The sequence below is a fragment of the Antechinus flavipes genome, chromosome 3 (assembly GCF_016432865.1).
Source record: "Antechinus flavipes isolate AdamAnt ecotype Samford, QLD, Australia chromosome 3, AdamAnt_v2, whole genome shotgun sequence".
NCBI lineage: Eukaryota > Metazoa > Chordata > Mammalia > Dasyuromorphia > Dasyuridae > Antechinus > Antechinus flavipes.
The window spans coordinates 434,255,228-434,280,160 of NC_067400.1; the positions used below are offsets into that span (position 1 = coordinate 434,255,228).

Consider the following 24,933-nt stretch of genomic DNA (forward strand, 5'->3'; position numbering starts at 1 on the left):
GCCAAAGATGACACTTTTATAGTTTTTTAAAATGTATTCCAAACTTGATAATCATCAACAAAAATATTCAAGTATGCAAACAAGAATAGAAAGCAATCACTTGTAAAACTATAAATCTCATTACATTCCTCAAATAACATAATTTTTGTTAATTTTTTATTTTGTTAAAATAATTGTTATTGTCAATAATACAGCAACAAAAATCTATATCCCTGCCTGAACTTTTTCTTTTTCTGGATTTTGCTATTTTGAATATTATTATTTTACATTGTGATAATTAATGTATATGTTATTTTTCATTTTCTATTATATTTATTTGCCATTACTACATTTAAGTCCTTATATTTCTTAGCCTAGACTTTTGTTTTATTTATTTATTTTTTGTTCTGTACTTATGTTTTCAATGCTGTAGGGATTAAGAAAATTTTTTTTACCAGTGAAAATAGGTAACTATTCCATAAATTATGGTCTTGGAAGTTGCCTGGCTTCACTAAAGAATTAAATGACTTGCATAGGGTGACACAATCATGAAATAACAAAAATTGGTAGGATTTGAACCCAAGTTTTTCTGAATACAAACCTGAGTGTCTATCTACTAGGCCATGTTGACTTTTTTTTCTTGGTTATCTGTCATTTCTTTTGGTATAAAAATATTATATGGTGTATAAAAGCAGAGTATATTTTGCCATGCTAAAGAGTTTTATAATTCTTGTTAACATCATAGATAACATCTTCTAACAAAGCTTTGTAGAACAAAATATATCTAATTATTAAAGAACAAGGGGAAAAATGCAGTCTGTACTAAAAAACAGCATGGCATTGTGAATGGATCCCTGGACCTAAAGTCAAGAAAGTGTGAATTTCAATCCGACTTCAAACACTATATATTCCTGAGCAAATCATCAAGCTGTCAGTGTTCTAGGCAACATATAAGTTAGAGACAAATTACAGATCTGCCTTTGTGGATAGAGGTCCTCACACTGATTATTTTGGGCCCAGCTTAAAACCTCAAATCACAGCATTCAGCAGTTAAAAGCCAAATGGATTTGTTATCTTATTTTTCAATGATATAGGAATGAAGGAAGGAAATGAATATTTATTACATGCCAGATCTAGGTTAAATGACTTGGCCAAGTCACATAGCTTTTAAGCTAGAAAATGTCTGAGGCTAAATTTGAATTTTAGGTATTTCTGATTCCAAGATGAGTGCTCTATCCTCCATATCCCCTAGCTGCTTCTACATATAGCAAAGAATACGTAGCTGCCCATCTACAATGAGACTCTTGCCTTTGTCCTCCCATAAAGGTAGCATAGGATGTCATCTCATTATTCTCAGGAATTTTCCTTGATTTCTGTAAACAACTTGAGAATTTTATTGTGACATATGGACATATGCACCTGTTATCTCTTGCTTTTGCAAAATGGGAATAATAATAATAGCATGGGTCTCTATTGGTTGTTGTGACGATAAAATGAGATTACATTTATAAAGTGCTTTACAGACCTCACACTCCTATACAAATAACTAGCTTGCTATTAGCATTGTTACTAGCCAGAATAAATATTTATTGAATTGAATCTATCCCAGTATATTCATTCGTTCATTCAAATGAAGAAACTGAGGTTTGGAGAGATTAAATGATTTGGAAAAAGTCACATGGATGTCAGAATCAGGATTCCAAACCAAGTCTGCTATTCCTAATGTAGCATTTACAGATGAATGTTTTATAGAAACAGATTTATTATGGCAACACAGTTCAAACAGAAGCTTTCAATGGCTTGTCATCTTATGATTATTTCCCATCCCCCAACATGATTCAGCCCTTCAGCTCCACTTCCATAGCCACTCCCTTGATGCAAACTCTTCTTACCTTGCCTGGATTATATCAAGAGATTTATCTTCCAATATCCATTTTCCCTTCATAACAATCAATATTGTTAGATTAATTTTCTCTAAATATCCTGTACATACTATTAAATCTACTCAAAAACTTTTAATAGCTCCCTATCTTTTTTATATATTTTATTTTTTTTCCTAGTAGCATGTCAAGGTAATTTTTAACATTCACTTTAAAAAAAAAAATTCTAAATTCCAAATTTTCTCTCTCCCTCCCTTTCTCCTTCCCTAAGCAATTTTATATAGGTTATACATGTTCAGTCACACAAAACATATTGCTATATTAGTCATGTTGTGAAATAAGACACAAATAAAAAGGAAAAAAATCATGAAAAGAATGCAGAAAGCAAAAAATAATATGCTTTGATATACATTCAGACTCTAGTTTTTTGGGGGGAGGCAGATAGCATTTTTCATCATGAGTCCTTTGGAATTGTTTTGGATCAAAGTATTGCAAAGAATAAATAAATCATCCTACAATATTGCTGTTACTGTGTACAATGTTCTCCTGGTTCTGCTTATTTCACTTTGCATCGATTCATTGGACTCTTTCTTAGATCTTTGTTTTTTACAGCATCAATTCCGGTTTTTTCTATATTGTTTGTAAGACCCCAAAAAATAACCCCAACTTATTTTCCCATACTTACTCTCTTCTAAGGATGAGCTATCCTCACTGTTTTACAATTTCTGTATCATTGTTATTCCTACTTCTCTAATTTTGCTCACATTATTCCCTCTGCTTATAATACTCTTTTATTTCTTTTCTGCCTTTCCAAATCTTCTCATTCTTCAGATTATAGCCTGTACTGCCCTTCTTCCAAGAAGCTTTCCATTACTGCTCTAGTTCTTATTTGGTTCTTTTTCCTCTGAATTTATACTATATTTATTTTGTATAATTTCTAATCAAGGACCTGAATTATATACTGCGTCTCAGTAGTTGTATGCTTATTCTGGCTTAATCAGCATTTTTAGCACTCTAAAATACTTATGGTGTTATTTCAGAAGGCTATAGCTGTGAGAGTTTTATCGCTGTTTTCCTTGTTCATCTCTGATCATGATTTTTTTAAAAAAATAATATAAATATCATCCCAATTTGATAGGGATTCCTTCAAGTTCCATGGGAATGGGAAGTTCCAGGCCCCATTTTGTGTGTGGTTTATTAAGTTTATTTTTAATCATGTTGTGAAATTTTTGGCTAGATCCTTAAAAGTACACATCTCCCCTTTGGCTAAAGGAGTTGCCTTTCCTAAACTGTTTATCAGGGTTCCAGTTTTAATGGTTGCTTGAAAGCCTTAATTCATTTGGTATAATTTATGCAATATAAAAATAGATTTTAGCCATTGTAAAATAAGATAAATATGAAGTGATTTATTTGTACTGTAAGGACTTTCTAGATACCATACAACCAAAGATGTTATTGCTAAATACTTTTTAAAAAGTTCCAAGCTAGTTACATCAACCCTTTACATTACTATGTATTAGGAATAAAGATTCAGAGTGGAAGCACTTTACATGAACCCTGCTGTTGATATGAACACATATGTCACTTTTTTCTATGAATAAATTGCTTTATAATTAAGGCTTAAAAGAAAGGATCATAACCTCATCATCGAAATTTTCATTTATATTCTCAGATGAGTCCATTTAATCCAAAGGAGTAATACAGGGACTTGGACATGAAGAGCTAATTAGGGATAAAGACCATGATGATTTGCATAGTTTGCCTTTCAAGATTGTAATACTATAATCTGTTTTACCTAAATATACTTTAAGAATCTATCAAGCCATCTTTGCATGTTTTTTGGAAAAATAAAAGGCTATTATAAAAATAAAAATTTAAAAAAGGAAAGTCCACAAAAAAGAATAGGTACATAACTATTCAGTCAAAAAAAAGAGAATTATTAGGCATCTAGCTAATTGATTAGATATCAATTTGGTCAAGCTGTATGTATGGTATTACTGAATAGAGGCCTTAATACAAGAGAATAATACTGAAAGTTTTTCTAATGCACTTTGTTTTTAGCTTCCACAGCAATAAGTTGTGAAGTTTTCTGGGAGAAGGATCCTAGCATGCATATTTGCTACCAATTCAATCTCTTTTCTATCCTGTCTTGGAGTGAGGCCCATTCTTCATGCAAGATGCAAGGAGGTGATTTACTAAGTATCATGGATGGTTCAGAAGAAAATTTTATAAGACGTAAGTAGATAAATGGTCCATATTTATGTCCAACAACTAGGATCAGTAATTCTGTTCTATTTCATGTAAAGCCATGCCTATAAGACTACTGTGGAGATAAAACAAGGGTTTTTTTTGGTGTGTGTGTTTTTTTTTTTTTAATTGGAAGTGATTTTCCCATAATCACAGAGTTTCATATTACTTATTATTCCAGTTGGTTCTCTGGGAAACCATCCTCAGTTTCTTCTCTGAAAATCAAATTGTAAATAGGGTGACCTTGTGTCAAGAAGAGAACTCCCATATGCCCTTGGGTAGCCACAGATGTCCATTTACTAGAGTAAATTTCCATTTACTTATTCAATAGAAACTTACTGAACACCTGCTATGTTCAAAACCTTGTGATAGGCTCTGCAGAGCCCACTAGACAAATGACATGTAGCCCCTGCCATCAAAAATGGCCAGATCTAAGATCTAGCTAAGGAAACATATATACAAAATAAATACCCATAATAAAATGAGGTAATATGCAATGTCACAAAATAATTTGCAATTATGCTAAGTACTACAAGTTATAGTTATATTTATCCAGAATTCTGCTATTACCTTGAAATGAACAGTAAATGAAGATATTCTTCTTTTTCTTCTTTTAACCTTGGAATTGAAGCAATATGACAAAAAAAAAAGGTGTAATTTTTTGCTTATCATATTTTGCATTGAAGGCTTCATTTTGAAATTTGTTGGCCTGATAAATCTGTTTTCATAAAAATTTTTAAATCTGTAAAAGTCTTGTATATATGCATTAGCACATCTCTGCTATCTGCCTTCATTGAATTGCCAGGATTTGTAAGGGTGAGGTTAGAATATATTTGTTTATGTACATACATGTATGTGAGTATATATATGATTATAATATCTCATTTTATCTTTACAGTGACCCTAAGAAGTTAAGTGCTATTTTTATTCACATTTTATCAGTAAGGAAACTGAGGCAAACAGAATTACAATAGCTTTCCCACGATCACATATTTAGGAAGTTTCTGAAACTGAATTTGAACTCAAGTCTCCCCAATTCCTGGTTGTATGCTCTGTCCACTGTGCTACGTGTGTGTGTGTGTGTGTGTGTGTGTGTGTGTGTGTGTGTGTGTATGTGTGTGTGTGTGTACACATGCAAGTGTTTATAGGCACACACACAACTATATATATATGGATAAATCACATGTATTAAGTGTATATATATAAATCTATACACACATCTATTCACATCTATTCATATATATTCTATACACACATTTATACACACATATATCTCTTTATAAAACAAATATAGTCATGAATAAGCATATATTATGCACACATATGTATAGTACTTACGAATTTTTGAATCCTATATGCATATACGCATAAATATAAGACCTTAGAGATGCATAGTTGTTTGACTAAAAAAGGTATATATCTATAAAATATACATACATGCATATATTACTGTATACATGTATTTATTTGATGTGCATATGTATACTTATGTGCTATAAAACACTTATTCATATATGTGTATGTATGCAAATTGTGTGTGTTTAGAACATGAAGCCTATTCTCCCATTTCTTGTTGTTTTAAATATTGCCAATCTGTAATTGTATTTTGAAAGTTATTCAGCTTTTTTTTCACAAAGGCAGGAGAAAGGAAGTCTGCTCTCTCAAATCTGTTCAGTAATGACTGCAATAGAACTATGTAGAAAAGTTTGAATTATACAATTTCCACAATCAATATTTCCTCCTGTGTCAGCTACAGATCTTACATTTTACCTTGTTTAACATTTTTAATTTTATGGTGACAAAAAGGTGGTAGAACACCAGACAACAACGATCATCTCAATTTACTGGGCTAGACTGTGCACAAAGATCTTGGCTTCCCTTAATGCCTAATTGTTGTAGTTTATCAATAGAAGGACAATTAACTCTTCATTCTGTTTATTCTAAATATAGACATTGAAATTTTGTATTATTTTCATTGTAGAAATGTGATATGTAAACATGTAATATATGGCTATTATTTACATTTGCACCTAGCATTTTGTAATTGTTGTAAGCTTAGAAAACCGATATTTAAATATTTTAAATTTGAATTGTTTCAAAATATAATTTGACATGTACTCTAACCTTTAACATCCCAAGACCAATTTTTATAAATTTGTCACATATAGAATACTGTGCTAGGTGCTAGAAACAAAAGAGAGGGTTTGAAGTAAGTAAGTCAGCCAATAAGTATTTGTTAAGTCAATCAATGAACATTTATTAATATTTCTACTTTGCTGACTGCTGGGAATACAAAGAAGGGAATAATCACAGTCTCTGTCCTAAAGAGAGCTTTTCATTAGACCCTGGGATCCTTGAGAGAAAGGACTATCCTTTGCTTTCTTTGTATTTCTAGAATTTAACACAGTATTTAACAGGTAGTAGGAATCTTAAGAAATGTTCATTGATTGGCAAATATTCTAATGAGGAAGAACATGTATAAATATATAGATATACATACATACACTGTACATATATACAGAGAGTCAGAAAAAGATGGAGACAGGGAGAGGGAGAGAAAGACAGAACAGAGACACAGAGAGAAAATGAAGGAAGAATGAAAAAAAGGAAGGAAGGAAGAAAGAAAGGAAAAAAGAGAGAAAGAGAAAGAAAAAGAAAGAAAGAGGAAGAAATAAGAAATAGACAGAAACTAATCAAAAAGAGAAGAAATTAGCAATTGGAGGAAGATAAGACTACCAATGCCTGTAGAAAATTGGATTTGAGCTGAGTCTTGAAAGAAGCCAAGAAAATCAGGAGGTAGAGACAAGAAGAAAAAGCATTCCAGAAATGGAAGATGGCCAGTGCAAAAGCATTTAGAGATGAAGTGTTGTGTATGAATAATGGCAAGTAAACTAGAATGGTTGGATCATAAAACAAATACAAGGAAATAAATAATAAGTTTATGATGTCAAACTGAAAAAGAAAGGGACCCCTGCAGGCTTCAAGAAAACCACAAATTAACATCATCTATACTTTATTGTATTTTTTGTATTTTTACTTATTTTGTTAAACATTTCCCAATTACATTTTAGTCTAGTTCAGGCCTTACTGCAGTGTTTTGTAGGCCCAGTTTAACATCTCTGATGTAAGCAGACTAGAAAAGATAGAGTTAAGTTGTGAAGGACTTTACATGCCAAGCAGAAAGGTTTAATGTCTAATTTTGGAACCATTGGAGATTTTTGAATAAATGAGGGGAGAGGTGATATGTTCAGACTTGGGTTTAGTGAAGATCACTTTGAATTGGTTTTTAGTAAAAATCATCTTTTTTTTTAGTATAAAATTAGTTCAATTTCTTCCCTTATATAATTTAAAGCTTTTAGATAAAGACTCTAGGACTTTCCCCTTCATTATTAACATATCCCTTTTTTTACTTTCCATTCTCTCACTATGACCCCAGTACCTTTCAGATGCAAAGTGTGCTGTTGAAAGTAATGCTGATTAACCAATTTAAGAAGGACACAGTGCATTAGTTACATTAGCATGTAATTAAGTTACTTGGCAGGGTACTTCCCATGTGTACCCTATTCTGTTTTTATTTAGTGTGTTCAATGTTAACCCATATTAAGTTTAGGAAACTTCCCTCTTTTATAAAATGAGGCTCAGTTGTCTCCTGTAGTAGTCTTTTGGCATAGTTCTATAAATATCACTCACCATCGTGTCTCATAGCTAAGATCTCATCCTGCCATCTCACACAGTGGTAATATTTATCATTGGTGTGTTGTCTTTGGGGTTAACCTGCCTGTCAGAGCCATAATTATGGCAGAAGAAAGAAGAATCCTCAGGAGATCTGACCCCAAGGATGAAAATGAACCTTGGATTCTGAGAATAAAAGCCTTCAGACTGAATTAGAACATTGTCAGAACTTCTCCAAGGGGAGCTGTCTAAAATCCTAGATAGTTTCTCCCTGTAGTTGCCTCTCATTCTGTGGATCAGTCCCCTCTGTCTCAGTATCTGTCTTTGTCTTACCTAAGGCATTCTTGCCCTCGATCCATATCCAGCCTACACTTGGTTAATCTCTATGCTACCAGCTTGTGCTGATTTATGCATTGCCTAATTTTAGTCTGTTTTTCTAGAAACAAGTGCTCTTTGCTATCTTTATTTCAAGTGTCATTTGCATCCATCAAAAACTATAAAAGGGAGAGTAACATTTGAAAATTTTTGTTAACCATTATTATTTTCTCTGAGATGGTGAAAAGCATCACAGATCAACGAAGAATAATATTCCCCAACACTGTTTTAATAGTATGTTGGATTTTTGTCTAAATCAGTTTGCTTCTTCAAATGTCACTTTGAAGTGAATATACAAAGCAACACCGAATGTTCAATTATCAAGTTGAAACAGAGACTTCACAGTTTGATAAATTAGATATTTGTGGCACCTGTTTTTATCTAAAATGACATTTTTGTATCTTAGAAGTCTTTGGGTGGTTTGTACATTGAATTTTTAGATGTATGATTCTCTCCAAAGAGTCTGTGGTAACACAGGATCATAGATGTAGATTTGAAAGGAACCTTAAAATCTAGCTTGACCCCTTCATTCTCCAGATTAAAAAATTGAGGCACAGAGGTTTAATGATTTGCTTGCAGTCAAAACAGTTCCAGGCTTCAATCCTAGATCATTTGGGTTCATTCCCTCTGACACTTGAGCAATAGAATCAGTCTGGTCAATAAAAACAAGGATCAGGACCTCTAAGAGTTCATCTAGCGAGAAGGGGTGCCTTTGTAGATTCTCTAAATCAGAGAGGCTGGAGGTTACCTCCAGGGAGGAGGGCAGTCAAAGCAAAAAAGAGAAGGCAGACACTGTGGATCCAGGGATATGATAGGTCCTGTGTCTGAGAGGCATGGAAGTAAGATCCCAGACTTAGGATACTAGGGAGAGGAGGGAAGGCTCAGGTGGTAAGTCACATAAGGAATACAAATCAGAGTTCAAGCAAGAGTTCAGAATTTAGCCCTTTTCAGGGTGGCAAGAAATTGGAAACTGAACGGATGCTTATCAATTAGAGAATGATTGAATAAGTTATGTTATGTGAAAGTTATGGAATATTATTGTTCTGTAAGAAATGATCAGCTGGATGATTTCAGAAAGACTTGGAGAGACTTATATGAACTGATGCTAAGTGAAATGAGCAGAATCAGGAGATCATTATACATGGCAACATCAATATTATAGGACGATCAACTCTGATGTGATTTTTTTCCAACAATGAGATGATTCAGGCCAGTTCCAATGATCTTGTGACAAAGAGAGCCATCTACACCCAGAGAAAGGTCTTTGGGAACTGAATGTGGATCAAAACATAACATTCTCACTCTTTTTGTGGTTCACTTGCATTTTGTTTTCTTACTCATTTTTTTTTTTTTTGGATCATGATTTTTCTCGTGCAGCAAGAGAATTATATACATATATTTACACATATTGGATTTAACATATATAGGGCATGGGGAGAAAGAGGGGAAAATCTGAAACACACAGCTATGCAAGGGTAAATGTTGAAAAATTATCTGTGCATATGTTTTGAAAATAAAACACTTTTTAAAAAAGTTCAAATTTAGAGAGAGGGTTGAATATAAATCATGGGATACCAACTACCCAAATGAACCTTGAGATTGAGCCAGAAATCTTTTGAAATAGTATGTATTTGGGTAAGGGGATACTCTGTGCCATCATATATGCATATCAGCATCCAAAATCAATCTGAAGTCTTTTATCCTCAGAACCAAAACATTAGTAGAGAATATCGTCCTCCTTGTGCTCAGAACTTCTAAGGACTTTTCTAACTCTGTCTCTTTCTGTCCTTCTTCCCCCTCCCCTCCTGCCTTTTCTTTTTCAGCTTAAGCACCACTTTCTACATAAAGCTTTTCTTGATGCTGCCCTTCCTTCCATTGCTAGCGTCCTCTTTCCCTAGACCACATTGTATCTATTTTTGTATTTATTCAATTGTGTATACATATATATATATGTATATGTTTACTTAAAATCCATACATCATCTCTCCTTATAAGAGCAAGTGCTATCTCATTTATATCCTTACATCCTCAGTGTCAAGAACAGGGCCTGCCACATAATAAGCACTTAGGAAATGTGTTTGAAGGTTCAGACCCTACCTCTGACACATACTAGTTGTGTGACCCTGTATAAACAACTTAACCTCAGGGTCTAATGTGACTGCTTATGTCCATAAGTTGCAGAGAAATTATTGATTTGTATTGTAAAAGGGAGCTTTTTCATTAAGAATCCCTTATATCATTCATAAGTGAAATAAAAAAAGAAAAAAGTACATATATATATATATATACACACACACACACGCACACACACACACATATACACACACACACATATATATATATATATATATATATATACACACATATATATTTTTTAAAAGGTTATACATTGATGACCTCCTTTGACTCTCTTTTCCTTCTTTCTTCCTTCAACTTTTAAACCATCAAATGCAAAATCCTCCCAGGTGACTGGATAACATGAGAGTGAAAGTGAGCTTAGATTAGGTTATTTAACTTTGGATATTATTGGGTCATGGTTTATGTGTGTATTAGAGTTAGGGAACAGGATTATGTTTGGAAATTATTGCAACATGTGTTATATAAAGCAAAAATTGTAATAAAACATTAATTTTTAAAAGGAAGAAAATGAGAGTGAACTCATTTATAATCATAGAGCATCTCATGTACTTTTTGTTTTCTATTGTTCCATATACTAGACTGTTACGAAAATTTTAAAGTTCTAGATGATGGGGAAAAATACATTTTAACTCAAGTATTGCTCTCACTGAAATAGTAAAAGCCTCCAAGAAGATTATGTAGTTGTGGCTGTGATGTGTTACCAGAAAGCTGGTATTTTATATTAGGTATAGTTCAAAACACCAGGGCCCATAAGTCCTGAAAAATAAGAAAGGTAATTTTTTTCAAACCTGTGATTCCATTCCAGAACATTTAAGTACTAAAGCAGTTGATGTGTGGATAGGTCTGAATCAACTGGATGCAACTTCTGGCTGGCAGTGGTCAGATGGAACTCCGCTCACCTACCTAAACTGGAGTCCAGGTACTTATTGTAACTTATAGCTATACTATAATGTGATAGTGACTCCAAAGGTTTAACAGTCAGTGTTATTTATTATTAAAGTAAGAGATCTGGCTGGCTGGCTGGACAAGTACTTTTCTCTCATCGTTCAAAGCTTTGGGGGCAAAAATTACTTGAATCCTGAGATCTATTTTGGGGTCAGGGAGACATATATGTGCTGTTTACCTTGGGAATTCATTTTAAGAAGTCATATATTCTTTGTTCCAAAGCTTTTTAGACTTTCAGGGGAGAATACTTATCTACTAAGTCTCTTAAGTCTATAAATGCACTACCCAGAAAGGGACTAGCTAGTACAATTAAAGCTGAATTTTTGTTTGTCTGACTTTGTATCCCAATTGAGATTTTTCTTGGCAGAGATACTGGAGTGGTCTGCCATTTCCTAATCCAGTTCATTTTACAGATGTGGAACTAAGGCAAACAGTGAAATGATTTGCTCAGGGTCACACAACTAGTAAGTATTTGATGCAGGATTTGAACTCAGCTCTTCCTAACTTAAGGCCCAGCATTCTATTGATTGCACTTCTAGATGCACCAAAGCTAAATTAAACTACAAAGCAAAAAAACATGTTGCCTTGTACCAGGCAACAATAAAAAGCCAAGAAGCTAGACAAATTGCCCAAAGCTGAAGAAAGAATTTGGGTCAGAGCCAGAATTGAGGTCAGCTAGTTTTTTTATAGTAACAAATTATAAAATATTTATCTATTCGAGAAACAGAGTCATCCCTGTATTTAGTGTGATATTTGGCAGATCACAATTGTTTTTCTCTTCCAAGTCACTTCTTTTCTAGATACTATTAATGATTCTAACAGGTCATGTAGGATTTTTTAAAGAGTCACACTAGTCACCATAAACAACATGATATAGGGAAAACAGCATTGGATGTGGTATCAGTTGATATACCATGTCTACCACTCACTAATGTGTGTGTGATCTTGGAGAAGTCACTCAACACATCTGAGTCTTAATTTCTAAACCTATAAAATCAGGGTTTAGACTAGATGACTTCTCAAGTCCCTATTAAGTTGAAATCTTATAAACGAATGCCAAGAACATGCTTTAGATTAAATAAATTTATTTTCTTGGGGGATTTAAAGAGGTGTTGTTTTTTCAGATGTAAAATTTGACCCATTTCTTGAACATCACTGTGGAACATTTAATTCTTTGATGACACAGTCCTGGCGAAGTCATGAATGTGAATCAGGGTTGCCTTATGTATGTAAAAAATATTTGAACCATACTCAACATAAAATATTTGGTAAGTATCTTTATTATGTTAATTAGTCTTATAAATTGTTTAATACCTCTCTCAACATAATTAAATACCTCCATCCATCTGTTGATAATACCTAATTCACACTTTGCTAATGTTAATTTACATTTATCCAATAAAACATATAAATCCAAACAATTTCCACTATTTCAAAGGAATCTTGAATTCCACATATATTTTCAAGATATTACTTTTTAAAAATCAACAACAAAAACCCAAGACAAGATAACTTTAGCATGTCAAACATTTCCCCTTCTCAGTTTTTCTCATTGGAATTCTCATTCTTTAAGCACTAGAACACACTTATTTCTCATCTAAATCTACTACTAAATTTCATTCAGGATCCCTTTGGAAATTGATTAAATCACAAGCAAGTTTTACACAACTCGGTACTTCAGTGATTTTCTGTTGTATTCTACACATCACTGATAAGCCCAATGGAGAAAAAAATCTACAACTTTTGGTAGTAAGTCTTTAGCCCAATTAATTTTCTTTTTAAGAATTAGTTCCTCATTTATGATGGGCATTAGAAATCTGCATTTACTCAAAAGGGTGAAGAAATCATAGAATTTAAACTTAAATCCTAGAATTTAACTCATAAAATCAAATACAAAATTCTGTTTGGTATTCAAAACCTTTCATAACCTAGTCCTCTCTTACCTTCCCAGTTTTTTTCACATCAACATATTCTTTTCTCAATTCATATTCTATAAACAAGACACTCTCTAGTCTCAGGGTATTATCTCTAGCTGTCTCCTGTGCCTGGAATGCTCTCTCTTCATTTCTGCCTACTGGCTTCCCTAACTTCCTACAAGTCCCAACTAAAATCTTATTTTCTAAAGGAAGCCTTTCCCAATTCCTGTTAATTCTAGTGTCTTTTCCCTGTTTGTCACTTCCTGTTTATCCTGAAGATAGTTTGTTTGTGCATATGTGTTTGCTTATTGTCTTCTCCATTAGATTGTGAACTCCTTAAGGGCAGGGGCCATCTTTTGCCTTTCTTTGTGTCTCCAGCGCTTAGCACAGTACTTCTCTCATATTAGGTTCTTAATAAATGCTGATAGACGATTCATTATAGCTAGGAGAAACTCAATGTTTCACATTATAATCTAGATTATCAGTTGTAAGGGTTTTCTCTTATTGAAGAAGTAAATATAATATTTTCATTTTTATTTTCTTCTAAATATCCATTTCTAAAGTTTTTACACAATTTAGATAAGAGTAATGAGTCAATTTGTCATCTCTATAGAGAGATTCTTTCACTGTTTCAATAATTTGCTAAAATTCACGTAGAATTCTCTCTCTTGTTTTCTTCTTTGTTTTCCTCCTTCCTTTTATAAAATGGGCATTAAATCACTAAATTATTGTTAGTCAACATTCAACAAGCATTTATCAAATATGACTATGTGCACAGCTGGCATTTTTAAATGCCTAATGTTTGCTGTAGGTACTGGCAGATCTAAAAATCTTTGATAAAATATGGTTGCCAACTTCATGAAGCTTAGGAGGGGCATAAAACACAAACTTGGACGACTATAACACAAAGAGCTCTGTGAGATCAGAGATAGGTCCCTTGTACTATGTACCAAACCAGGTAGCTGTGACAAAAGAGAACCTGGGATTTCACTTGTATAGAGAACTCCCTGGTGAGGGAAATCCTACTCAATTCAGATTAACCGTCTCTCTGAAATTTATAGTCTTAGATAATTCCCAGAATCCTGAGAAATCAAGTGATTTCGTCAGCACACAACCAGTATGTACCAGAAATGAAACTCTGAACCTTGCTAGGGCTTCTTGATTCTAAGACCGGTTGTTTATCTGAATTCTTTTTTGCTTTTGGCATTTTATTGTTCTGTCATCATCTCATATCAAAGGTTTTTAGTTTTCAGAAAATTATCACATGAAAAAATAAAAAAGACAATATCACTGTTCATTTTAAAAGATAATAGTATCACTATTTTTGATTATGAATATGTTTTTTGTTTCATATCTTTAAAATGAAAAAAGATACTTGGAAATATTACCCTACCCACTGTGAGCCAGGTTGGAATCCTTATAATCACAATTGTTACCAGCTTCAGAAAGAAAGAAAACCCTGGAAGACTGCCCTGCATTCTTGTCAGTCCAGTAACAGTGAACTAATCAACATAGCTTCATTAGCAGAGATGGAGTTTTTCATAACACTTCTTAGAGATGGTGAGTCTTTAAAGTTGTTTGGTTGCTTTTTTTTTTTCTCATTGCTGCTAAACTATAAACCCAGAATGTAACAGAAAATAAATCTGTGGGTTTATTAGTGGAATAGAAAATAAATCCATTTATTTTTAAATTGATCTTGATATACTTGAGATACTATTTTCAGAATATATTTAGTAATAGAGAGTCACAGCATTTTCACAAAATTTATGCTCAGAAGAAAAATGTAAGACACATATTTTAGGCAGATAAAGTGATAGACACAATGATAATTTTAAAAATATGACACTGAGTGTGGCATTCCATGCTATTTTATGACTTAAATTTTAAAGAATCAAACACTGAAACAAAAAATTTACAAACAGTAAAACAACACCAAACTTTTAATTTACTAATACTATGCATACACTCCAAGCAGTAAATCTTAATATTTATTAAGTTGAAGTTAAATGATACTGATGATAATGAGATAATGATGATTGAATGTGATGATGATGATGATGATGGACTTCTTCCTGACTCCAGAGGTGTTGCTCATCTTAATCAATCTAGTTTCTCTTGCTCTTCTTTCATAAGTTTTCTTTAGATGACACTTTCTTCCTTTGTTTAAGTTTGAGGAAGTTAACACACATCTCTAAGGAGGGGACTTCCTTTCAGCTTTGTAGTGACTCCAGCTCATATGTTGTTTTAAATGTGCAGATTTGCAAATCTTTTTTTAAGCTTGTTATATCTTACCACAGATTAGAACACAGAAGTTGTTGTTTTCTAAGCTTTTTGAAAAGAGTTAAGCCAGTTCACATGGATAATTTATAATCAAAAAGAAACTTTTTATTAAATAGTCAAAATAGTAATCTCCTTTTCCAGATAATACACATCGAAACAACAATCTCTTATGGTCTCTTACAGAAAATGTATCTGAAACGTGGATTGGAATGAGTAGCCCAAGCAATCCAGTTTTCTTTGAATGGTCCAATGGCTCATCAGTCACTTTTACTAACTGGCACACCCAAGAGCCCAATATTTTCCTCAACAGCAGCCAATTCTGCGTTTCAGCTCAGCAATCTGTAAGTTTCCCCCCTCATCACTAAGATGGTTACAGTTAAGTTGGTTCCCTGGGATACTGTTACTTTTAGGGTGATAGGGACTCTTATGAACTCTGTATTATTTTGACAACAGCATATTAGAAAGAGTAATATCTGAGAATATGATTTTTAGAGATTATTTAGTCTAACCAGAAGCTGAGGCTCACAGAGTTTAAGTGACTGACCTTGGTCATACTGTAAGAGACATTAAAGTAAGGTATCTAATGATGATCCATGACATAACTCTATGAACTCTATGTCAGGACTCCTGAGATCCATGACTGCCATTGATAGCCAACTGTAAAATTGGGATAAAACTTTTATAGACAGTTTCTCAGATAAAAGTCATATCTTAAATAGATAAAGAATTTTATAAAATCTACTAGAATATGAGTCATTCCTTACTTGACAAATCATTAAAAGCTATGAACAGGCAGTTTTTAGATAATGAAATCAAAACAATATATATTCATATAAAAACGCTTTAAATCGTTATTGACTAGAGAAATGCAACTTAAAACAACATTGAGTTATCATTTTGCAACTATTAGATTGACTAAAATGATTGAAAGAGAAAGTGACAAAAATTGGAGGGCATGTTTAGACACTAATTCAGTGCAATTGTGAACTTATCCAGTCATTTTGAAGAGCAATTTGGAATTATACCCAAAAGGTTATTGATCTGCCCATACTCTTTGGTCTAATGATAGCTTTTTCTAGAGCAGGAAGGTGGTAGAAGAAGGGAAGGGAAAAAATGAAAAAAATAGACTATTACATGATAACTTTATTAAATATTTTTTATACTAAGTTGTACCTAATAGACATGCAGTTTCATGTGCAATTTTAAAAATTATTCTGTGTTATGGAAATGCTTGTTTTATTCCATAGATTAAAAATGAAGCAACATTTTTAAAAAGCAGGCTACATGTACTACTCCCATGGAATTTCATAAGAAATCCTGCCTCTGACCCCAAATGACTATTTCTCTATTCAGAAGTTTTTTTTTCATATTGCAAGTAGTCTCAAAAATATCTAGGCTGACAGCTTTATTCAATTTGTGTTCTCACCCTGTTTATAGGACAAGCCTACACCTTTCTAAATCAGAGTTGTAGTGATATTTTCAGGCATTTTGTGTGAGTTTATATGTTTATGATAGTCCTGATCTTTTACTTGATTGTCAAGGAAACTCAAATGAGATCTTGATAGCTTTTTATGATCAGAATGAAGGAGAGAAAATATTACTTTGACAACAGCATATTAGAAAGAGTGAGAGCTGAGAATATGATTTTTAGAGATTATTTAGTCTAACCAGAACCTGAGGTTCACAGAGTTTAAGTGACTGACTTTGGTCGTACTGTAAGAGACATTAAAGTAGGTTATCTGATAATGAAAAGATATTAGTAAGAATGTGTATTTATAGGAGAGATGTACAGATCATGAAACCCATATCACTAGTAACAAAGATGATTCTATTAGAAGAATTTTTAACTTATTTGGGTCATAGATGCTTTTGGTGAAAAGATCTGGTGAGACCTTTAGATAGCTTCTCATAATCATATTCTTAAATGCACAAAACACATAAAATTACAAAGAAAGTCAATCATATTGAAATATAGTTGTAAAGTATTCTTTTCAGAAATGAGCTTTTAGTGCCCAGCTAAATAACCTCTTTATTGTAGGATCATCAGTGTGAGAGACCGTAGAAGCACTCTAGTACAACTCCTTCATTTTACAAAAGTCCCAGGAACATTAAGAGATTTGTATAATTCACATAATGTCAGAGATGAAATTTGAACTTAGGTCCTCTGACTCCAATCAAATGGTCTTATGGAGAAAAATAAAAGTGTTAGGACTTAATATAGGTGGGAAAGAAAGAACAAGGTGTATAAAATGAGTATGAATTATCTTTAAGGTAGTTGTGGTATGGGAATAAATGAAACTTCCCAAAATATAAGTAGAAGAACAATACTGAGAAAAGATTTCTATTGGATATGTTGACACTATGTGCTATCATCTCATCTCCTTGTGTATCCCAAGACCTCTTGCTGGGCACATAGTAGGTGCTCAAGAAATATTTATTTTATACATTGGAAGAATGAAGAGAGACTTTAAAAAAGAAAAGATGGTGAAATCAGTAAGAAAGAAGAAATAAAATATAGTTTTTGAAATTCAGTCTAGAAAAAATATTAAGGTGATAACTTTCTGTTATGTGCTAAGAGGAGATTGTTTTATACTGAGTAGAGTATTAAGAATGAACAAGCCATTTATGGCTTAACCATAATTCCTTGGTGTTCTCTATCGGTGAGAGATGCTATCTCTAGTTGTTTGATTTCTGACCTTCTTCCCAGATATTGTGGTAGCTCAGTGGAATGTCACAAGATCCCAGATGTAGACCTTAAAGTTCATCTAATCCAATCTATAACCTCTTGAAGAAGATAAAATGGAAGCCATGAATGTATACAAATATTCCAAAGAATCCTGGCTTCCAGAGGACTAATGACATCACAGGCGACTTATGCAGAATTGTATTTAAGTGAGTCAGAGTTGCAGAGTAATCAGTCTCATTTTCTTTTCCTGAGTCATCAGTGGATGATCATGATATTTTCCATGTCTGAATAAATTCAAAGTACCCCTGGCTTCAGCCCACCTACCAAGATGTTTTTACTGGGATGTGGCCATTGCACATGCTATGTTTTTTTTTGGAGTCACTGGTAAGAGTTAGGTGACAAGTGGATATCAAAAGTGGTTGAGCAATCCTGAAAAGGGCTCAGCAAGCCATCTCTCCAGAGGTGCTAGTTTTCCCTGTACCCCATATAGATATGGATATATATTTATGTATATGTGTATGTATGTATATGTAATTATATTGATATACTGGGGGAGGAGAGCAATCATGTGGCAACTACTATAGATCATAGATTTAGAGCTTCAAGGAATTTTAGACGTCATTTAAGGTCACAACCTTTTAATTTATAGATGAGAGAACTGAGGCCCCCAGAAACTGTGACTTATTTCAAGTTGTGCATAAAACATTTACTCCCTTTAAAGGATACCATTTAATTGAACATTAGAGGAGCTAGACCAGCAGCTTAGGGTGCTGTTTGTGGACGAGCCTCAAGATGACGGTTTGAGCTGAAGCTTTGCCAGCTCCCTCAAGTATGTATGAATGAGAACAAAATCTCCAAGTTTGAGTTGCTAGCTCACTTACTCCATGCATGTATGAGCAGTTCTGGCTGTCTAAGTCTTCCCAACCTTATGTACCTCCTAGTGTTTCAGGTTCCTATATAGGGGTACAAATGTTCCAGTAATAATTTGTAACTTTCTTAACTTGTGGCTCTCATTCTCTAGATGCCAGTCCCTTTTTCCTCATCTGTCTGGCTCCACAGTGAATTCATTTAATCAACATTTAAACTAAACTTCATTGTCTATAAATGGAAATAAACTTAATAAAGTATAATAAAGTTATGTCCAATCATTGGGATTAGCCCCAACTGAATTCTTGCCCATCCTCTTCTATGTTCATCATCATTCTCCTTGCAGAACAAAAGAAGGATGACACATTTAAAGATCTTTATAGGGGTGCGCTCTCAAAAGTTCTTTCTTCCTTCATCCCCCATCCTAATATCAAAGTCAAAGAGGAGAAAAAGTAAATTATCTAACCAAGCTAGAGTTTCCTTTGTCTTCATACAAAACTGATGGTAAACAAAATCTACCTTCTGGACAAAAAAAAAAGCAAAATCTATTATCTATAACAATTCAGCTATGGATTCTGGAGAAAATCCCCCTAGGTAATCCTAGTGAAAAGTTTTCTTCTCCATATCTCTCTTGTGTGTACTTAACATCCATGAAGCCAAATCAGGTGCAGGGTTTCCATAGACTGGTCTTGCCCTCCTCATTCCAATAGCCACCCACATGTCAAATAACAACTTAAAGAGGGATTTCCTAGCCATTTTTCCGGTACTATTTACTCCTCACAACAATACTGTGAGATAAATACTATTATCCCCATTTTATAGATGAGGAAACACAGTCTGAGAAAGTAAGTGACTTGCCCAGAGTCACATAGTTGTAGAGTGGTGGAAGGACAATTTAAACTCAAATCTACTTGACTCCAAAGCTAGAATCATATCCACTATGCCACTGGGATTAATATTCTGAAGATTTATCATAGTATGGAGGTGCCCAAGGTTCCCAAAGGTTATGTCCGCATAATGTTGGCAATTATTAACAATCTGGAAAAGGCATCAAGTTATAGCTGAGTGACATGTCATATATCTATTGTTCATTGAGAGAGGAGAGGAGCTTTGCTTAGTTCAGAAAGACTCATCTCTGAGTATTGTCTCAGAGTAATGAATTTTGCACCTCCAAATTCCCTCAGGGACTATTTATAATTAAAGGAGTAAAAAGGTTGCCATCTGTGTTGATGAAAGAAATACCTACACTGATGAAATATCAAACTCTTGAAATTATGTAATATGGAACAAGCTTATTAGAAAAGATCATCAAAGGGTATTACGTGAGAACAAAGAGAAACAAAGAAGAAATCCAGATTTAGATTTCTGAATGGGCAGTAGTCCAAAATGATCGGACATGGCCATGCAGGGGATACATCTGTTGCTACAATGGTCACTTACAGTCATTAAGATTAGATACTTCATGCTGGCTTTAAATGAAACTTCTAACTTTTCTGTGTCATGAATTTGTCCAGCAGTCTGGTGAAGCCTTTGAATCTTCCTCAGAATAATGTTTTCAAATGCATAAAATAACTACAAAGGATTATAAAGTGTGACTTCATTGGAAAAGGTTAAGTCTCATATGAGGAAATTCCCTCTACCAATTCAGAACGATACCTTCTCTACAAGTTAAAGCCTCTGAGTCTTGTGAGAAATGATTTCTCTAGAGTCACCCATCATCTATGTGTCAGGGGTGGGAATTGAATCCAATTCTACCTGACTCTGAGGTCAGCTCTCTACCACACTATCTCTCTTCTCTCTGTACCTCTTACTCACTAGACCTTTTCTGTCTAAATATTATTGCCTATATTTTTGTCTTCACATATAGGGTTCTTTTCCATTACACTGTCTTTCTTTTCACATTTGAACTTTTGTAAAATAAAATTACGAAATCCTACTTTCTACAGAAGCCTTTACTAACATTTCATAATTATAGTGCTTTCCCTTTGTTATCCTATATATAATTTATTTGTATATATTTATTTGTCATCTCCCAATTAAATTGTGAATTCCTCAAAGTCCCCTATCTTCTCTTTCTTTGGATCACCAGTGTTAGGTACAGTGCCCAGCACATAGTAGATGCTTAATGTTTATTGACTGTTTATACATGATTGTTCTTCAAATGCTTGAAGACAATAATTATTATCATATTTCTTATTTGTACAGCACTTAATCATTTACAAAACACTTCAATGTACATTCTCTCAATTAAGGCAGCACAGTGGAGAAAGTACTGGACTTTCAGACAAGAAAATGAGTTCAAATATCACCTCAGGCATTTAGATTCTGTGGGATCTTGAAGAAGTCACTAAAACTCTGTATGCTTCAGTTTTCTGATCTGTAAAATGATGCTATTGATATCATGAAACAATGAAGATACACAGACAAAACTGAAACAGTTCCTTCCCTTAAGAAGCTTTTGTTCTTTTTTTTTTTTAAGATTTTAATATATTTTTATTTTTCCCACTTACCTGTGAAACAAACTTTTTACATTTGTTTTTAAAATTTTGCATTCCAGATTTTACCCTTTTTGTCCCTCCTCCTCATTGAGAAGGCTTACGTAAAATTGTGCAAAACATTCCATAAAAGTCATATTACAAAAGAAAACGTACATCTCTACTCCCCACTTAAAAAAAAAAAACTCTCAAAAAAAAAATAAAGTTAAAAAAGTATGCTTCAATCAGACACAATCAGTTCTTTCCCTGGGTATGGACAGCATTTGTTATCCTAAGTCTTTGCAGAGTAGTTTTAGATCATCATATTGCTGAGAATAACAAAGTCATTCACAACTGAACATCCCACAACTTTACTATTATTATGTACATAGTACATTTCACTTTGCCTGAGCTCATGGAAGACTTTGCAGGTTTTTTTTGATAGAACCAGTTGGAACTTAAAGGAGACCAAAGAGCAGAGATGAAAAAAGAGAACATTCCAAGCTTGTGGGCCAAGAGATGGAGCGTCTTGTTTGTGGAACAGCAAGAATGAAGTCACAAGATTACATGTCAGGGACATAAGAACACTGGAAAAGTAGAAGGACTTGAGGAAAATCACCTTAGTGGCTGAATGGAAGATGGATTGGAGTGGTGAAAGAGGCAAGCAGATCCACTGGCAGGCTATTGCATGCAATAGTTCTGGTGATGAGAGCCTGCATCAAAATGGTAGATGTGTCAGAGGAAAGAATGGAGAGAATATGAGAGATGTTGCAAAGGTAAAATAGACAGACCTTGGCAATTTATTGGATATGGGGATTAGAAATAGTGAGGAATTAATAGTGAGGGATTAGAGGAAGGTGTTGCCTTCTACACTACAAGGAAAGGTTTTAAGGGGAAGGAAGGCAAGCAGATAGGCAGCTCAATGGCTTGAGCCCTGGACTTGGAAACAGGAAGACTCATTTTCATGAGTTCAAATACAGCATCAGACACTCTCTGTGTGACTGTGAATAAGTCACTCTAGTTTATCTGTAAAATGAGCTGGAGAAGGAAATGGCAAACCATTCCAGTATCTTTGCCAAGAAGACCCCCCAATGGGATAATGAAGAATCAGACACAAGCAAAATGAATGAACAACAACAATAAAGGGAAGGAGTTTTGGGAAAAAAGATAATGAGCTCTGTTTTGGACGTATCTACTGGACATCTTACATGTGTAAGAATTAGCTGTGTCCTTAGTCAATAGTGGGTACAAGTTGCAAAGAGGTAAATTTGGTTCTAGATGAGGAAAAATTTCCTAACAATTATAGCTATACAGAAGTAGCCTAGGGTACCTCAGATGGGAATTAGTTCTCCCAATACTGGAGAATTTTATCTAGATTTGCTTTAAAAGAGATTCCTGTTCAGGCAATAAATGCTGAATTTACTTCCAATTCTGAGAAACTATGGTTCTGTCTGTGGTAGGTCATGCCACATACCCAGAATTTACATGTTTGTTTGTCGGTGATTTTTTTCATTGAAGTTTGATAAATTAAAATAACTTTACTTCTCAATGACATTTATAGTCTCTATGATAGTCCTGGGATTTGCTCTATTTGTAGACAAGCAAACAGCAATCAGTCAATGTACAAGCATTTATTAAATCAAATACTATATACCAGATTTGATGCTATGAGTACTTCAAAGAAAAGCAAAAGCAATCCTTGTTCTAAAGGGATTCACGTTTTAATGAGATAAACAACAGGCAAAAACCATGTTGTCTATGGTAAATATGGATACTAACATTTAGGAGGATTTGAAGAGAATAACATTTTGGCTGAGACTTCAAAGAAGCTAGAAAATGAAGATGAGGGGGGAGAGAATTCTAGATATATATGAAAATATATAGAGTTAGGAAATAGTACTGGGCTTCTTACTATGGTTCAAGCAAGATATTCTAAGTAATTTTATTTTTAAATAAGAAGTAAGGAGAGCTAGGATAGAATACTGGCCTGGGAGTCAGGAGGACCCAAGTTCAAATCCAGAATCAGACACTAGCTGTGTGACCCTGGCAAGTCACTTAACCCCATTTGCCTCAATAACAACAACAAAACTGGGAAAGGTACTCATAAATTCACTAGTATTATCCAATATTAGATTTTTAAGCTCCATGAGAATAGGCCCTATTGTTTTTTATCTTTTTAGTTTCTGTCCCCACACCTCGCACTGTCCTATACTTAGTATGAATTGAATTTAGTAGAGCCAATGATACTCTATCTAGGAGGAGCCAGCTTCAATGGGGTGTTGGGAGACAATTGTTAAATTTTCAGTGTGAACATTTTTATACCTGAGGAAGCAACTAATACAAATCAGGGTTTGATTTATTGTTTTGTTGGTTGTCTAGATTTAAGAAAGTAATGGAAAAATAATAATGCAGATTAAACTTTAAATTATGTCGTTTTTTAAAACAGAGATCCAGTTATTAAACATTTCCCAGTATGTCTATTTCATTTACTAGAGTAAAAGCTCTCTGAAAGCAAGACTTTATTATTCATTTTAATATGTCCTTCTCCTTCAGGCACTTAGCTCTGAGCCATAAACATATTGTTAAATATTTGTTGAATTTGTTTTCTTCCTATATTGCTGTAATCGTGCTTACTCATGGTTCATTTTCTGGCAGAATGCTAATTATGAAATGAATAAATATAATAATTTGCCTATTTCTAAGAAGTAAAATTCAGGTAGCTTTATAATTAACAGAGTACTTAGTCATCCGAGATGCCTAAATTTATGCCTGAGAAGTGGATTGGATGTCAAAAGAGGAAAGGCTTCAGTGGTAGACAGAGCAGCCAGTCCCCCACCTGCTGGCTGCTGCTGAAATTACAGCTCTGAGTTTCTAAGATTTTGACCAATGGACAGACATTCCAATGCCTAGGACACAACTTCATCATCCTCTGGGGAAAATATCCCAAACTCAACTTGTTTAGGACTAGCATTGACTTAAAGCAAGGAACATTTCTTCACTTTCTAAAGTAAAGCAGCAAGGAAGGGGTCCAAAAAATGTGTGAAGAAAGTGAATTTTACAATGTGTTTATCAAAATTATTGCCAAAGGTGAAATATTCTTTCTCAGTCCCTTTTATTGTATACATACACATTTGAAATTCTATAAAACTAAGTCATAACATCTAATCCTTACAAGCTTAATCAAAAGTTGAGAATCTTAAACTATTTTGGTTTTGCATCCAATGTAGTGGAAATTATACCAACAAATAACTGTAAAGATTTTTTAAAACAATACTCATCATAAAGAATATGAAATCCCATTATAAGATATTTTTCTCAGGAATTGTACTTTAGTTCTAATGAAATCATGTAAAAAGAAAGCACTCAGCAAGCCCATAATTTTTTAATCATGTGGGAAAGAAAATAAGAAGAGACAAAGAGAGTATGATTCCCTTAAGTCAATTTAAGGCATCAGCAATACACTGGGCTAAGCC

General features: G+C 33.7%; 1 protein-coding gene across 1 annotated transcript in view; it reads left to right on the plus strand.

The window, feature by feature from the left end:
- PLA2R1 (phospholipase A2 receptor 1) overlaps nucleotides 1-24,933 on the plus strand; it is a 162,595-nt gene that overhangs the window by 58,976 nt on the left and 78,686 nt on the right. The window contains 5 exon segments of the mRNA XM_051986290.1: nucleotides 3,921-4,094; nucleotides 11,098-11,211; nucleotides 12,362-12,505; nucleotides 14,525-14,713; nucleotides 15,617-15,774. Coding sequence (XP_051842250.1) covers nucleotides 3,921-4,094; nucleotides 11,098-11,211; nucleotides 12,362-12,505; nucleotides 14,525-14,713; nucleotides 15,617-15,774 — 779 coding nt within the window.